At 38.2% G+C, this 1,598-nt stretch overlaps 1 protein-coding gene across 1 annotated transcript; it reads right to left on the reverse strand.

The window, feature by feature from the left end:
• Positions 1–269: 269 nt before the first annotated feature.
• LOC124893737 (uncharacterized mitochondrial protein AtMg00240-like) lies at positions 270–1,279 on the reverse strand (the record flags this gene model as incomplete). Its single annotated transcript, XM_047404614.1, has 3 exons — positions 1,237–1,279; positions 447–768; positions 270–330 (listed from the first exon to the last, which is right to left on the reverse strand). Coding segments are annotated over exons 1-3 (426 nt in total), but the record flags the coding sequence as incomplete, so codon positions are not given.
• Positions 1,280–1,598: the final 319 nt, after the last annotated feature.

Raw genomic sequence — 1,598 nt, forward strand, 5'->3', positions numbered from 1 at the left:
AGCACACCAAGCTTGCTAAGTAAATGAGTATGTTGAGAAAGGCTCATGCCCTTGGTAAGCAGATCAACAAGTTGATTACTAGATTGAACATGTAGAGCCTTAATCAAGCCATCTTTAATCTTGTCCCTAATGAAGTGGTAGTCAATCTCAATGTGTTTGGTTCTCTCATGAAACAAAGGGTTGTTGGCTAACTGAATGGCTGAATTACTGTCACTGAAGACTAAAAAATGAAGGGTGGCATGAACCCTGAGTTCCTAAAATAAACAAACTAGCCAAGTGAGCTCTGCAACTGATGAAGCCATGCTTCTGTACTCAGCTCCAGCAGAACTCCTGGAAAAATGTGCTGTTTTTTTTATTTCCATGATATTATTGATTCACCAAAGTGAATGGCATAACCAGTAACTGATCTTCTGGTGTTGGGGTAAGCAACCCAATCTGAGTCGCACCAATAAGTTAGAGAAGTAGTAGGCTCAGCCTTGAACCAGACACCTTGACCAACAGAACCTTTAAGGTATTTGACCACCCTCGTAGCTGCTTCCCAGTGAGATTTCTTGGGTTGTTGCATGAATTGGCTAAGAGTTTGAACAGAAAAATTAATGTCTGGCCTTGTAATAGTGACATACATAAGTTTTCCAGCAAGTCTTTGGTAAGAAGAAATGTCAGAAATTAACTCATTATCTTGTGCACCTGTGGTATGATCATACTCAATTGAGGTTAACTTGGCATTAGATTCTAGAGGGGTAATAGCCGTTTTAGAACCACTAAGCCCTGTGTCAGCAATCAACTCAAGAATGTACTTTCTTTAGTTTAATATGATCCCTGATGCTGATCTTAAAACTTCAATGACTAAAAAAAATACTTGAGATCCCACAAGTTTTTCATTTTAGACTACTGATGTAACTTGATTTTAGTGGTATTGATCAATGATGCACTACTCCCAGTAAATCAGTAAATCATCAACATATACAAGTACTATAACAATATCATTACCTTGATGCAAAGTGAATAGGGAATAGTCATGTACACTCTAGGTAAAACTAGCATCATGTAAAACATGAGTGAGCTTCAAATTCCACTGCCTGGAGGCCTGCTTAAGACCATACAAGGATTTGATCAACTTATACACATTGTGCTCCCCCTATCTTCTAAATCCTTCTGGAATTTCCATGTAGAATTCCTCCTCAAGATCCCCTTGGAGGAATGCATTATGCATATCCATTTTATGAAGATTCCAACCTTTAAATGCAGCTACTGCAATCACACATCTGACTGTAACCATCTTAGCCACTGGTGAGAAGGTTTTATGATAATCTAACCCCTCCTGTTAGCTATATCCTTTGGCCACTAATCTTGCTTTGAACCTCTTCACTTCAGCATTTGCAAGATATTTGATTTTGTATATCCATTTGGAACCAACATTATTCTTCCCTTTAGGTAGATCAACAATGATCCATGTGTTGTTAGCTTCCAAGGCCTGAATCTCTGACTTTATAGTTTTCACCCACCTTGCATCTTTTATAGATTGTTTATAGTGCTGAGGCTCAGTCAAAGCAGAGTATTTGGTTAAATAGCACTGATAAGTAGGACTTAGATTTTTG

Source organism: Capsicum annuum, unplaced genomic scaffold (assembly GCF_002878395.1).
Source record: "Capsicum annuum cultivar UCD-10X-F1 unplaced genomic scaffold, UCD10Xv1.1 ctg64585, whole genome shotgun sequence".
Classification (NCBI taxonomy): Eukaryota; Viridiplantae; Streptophyta; class Magnoliopsida; order Solanales; family Solanaceae; genus Capsicum; species Capsicum annuum.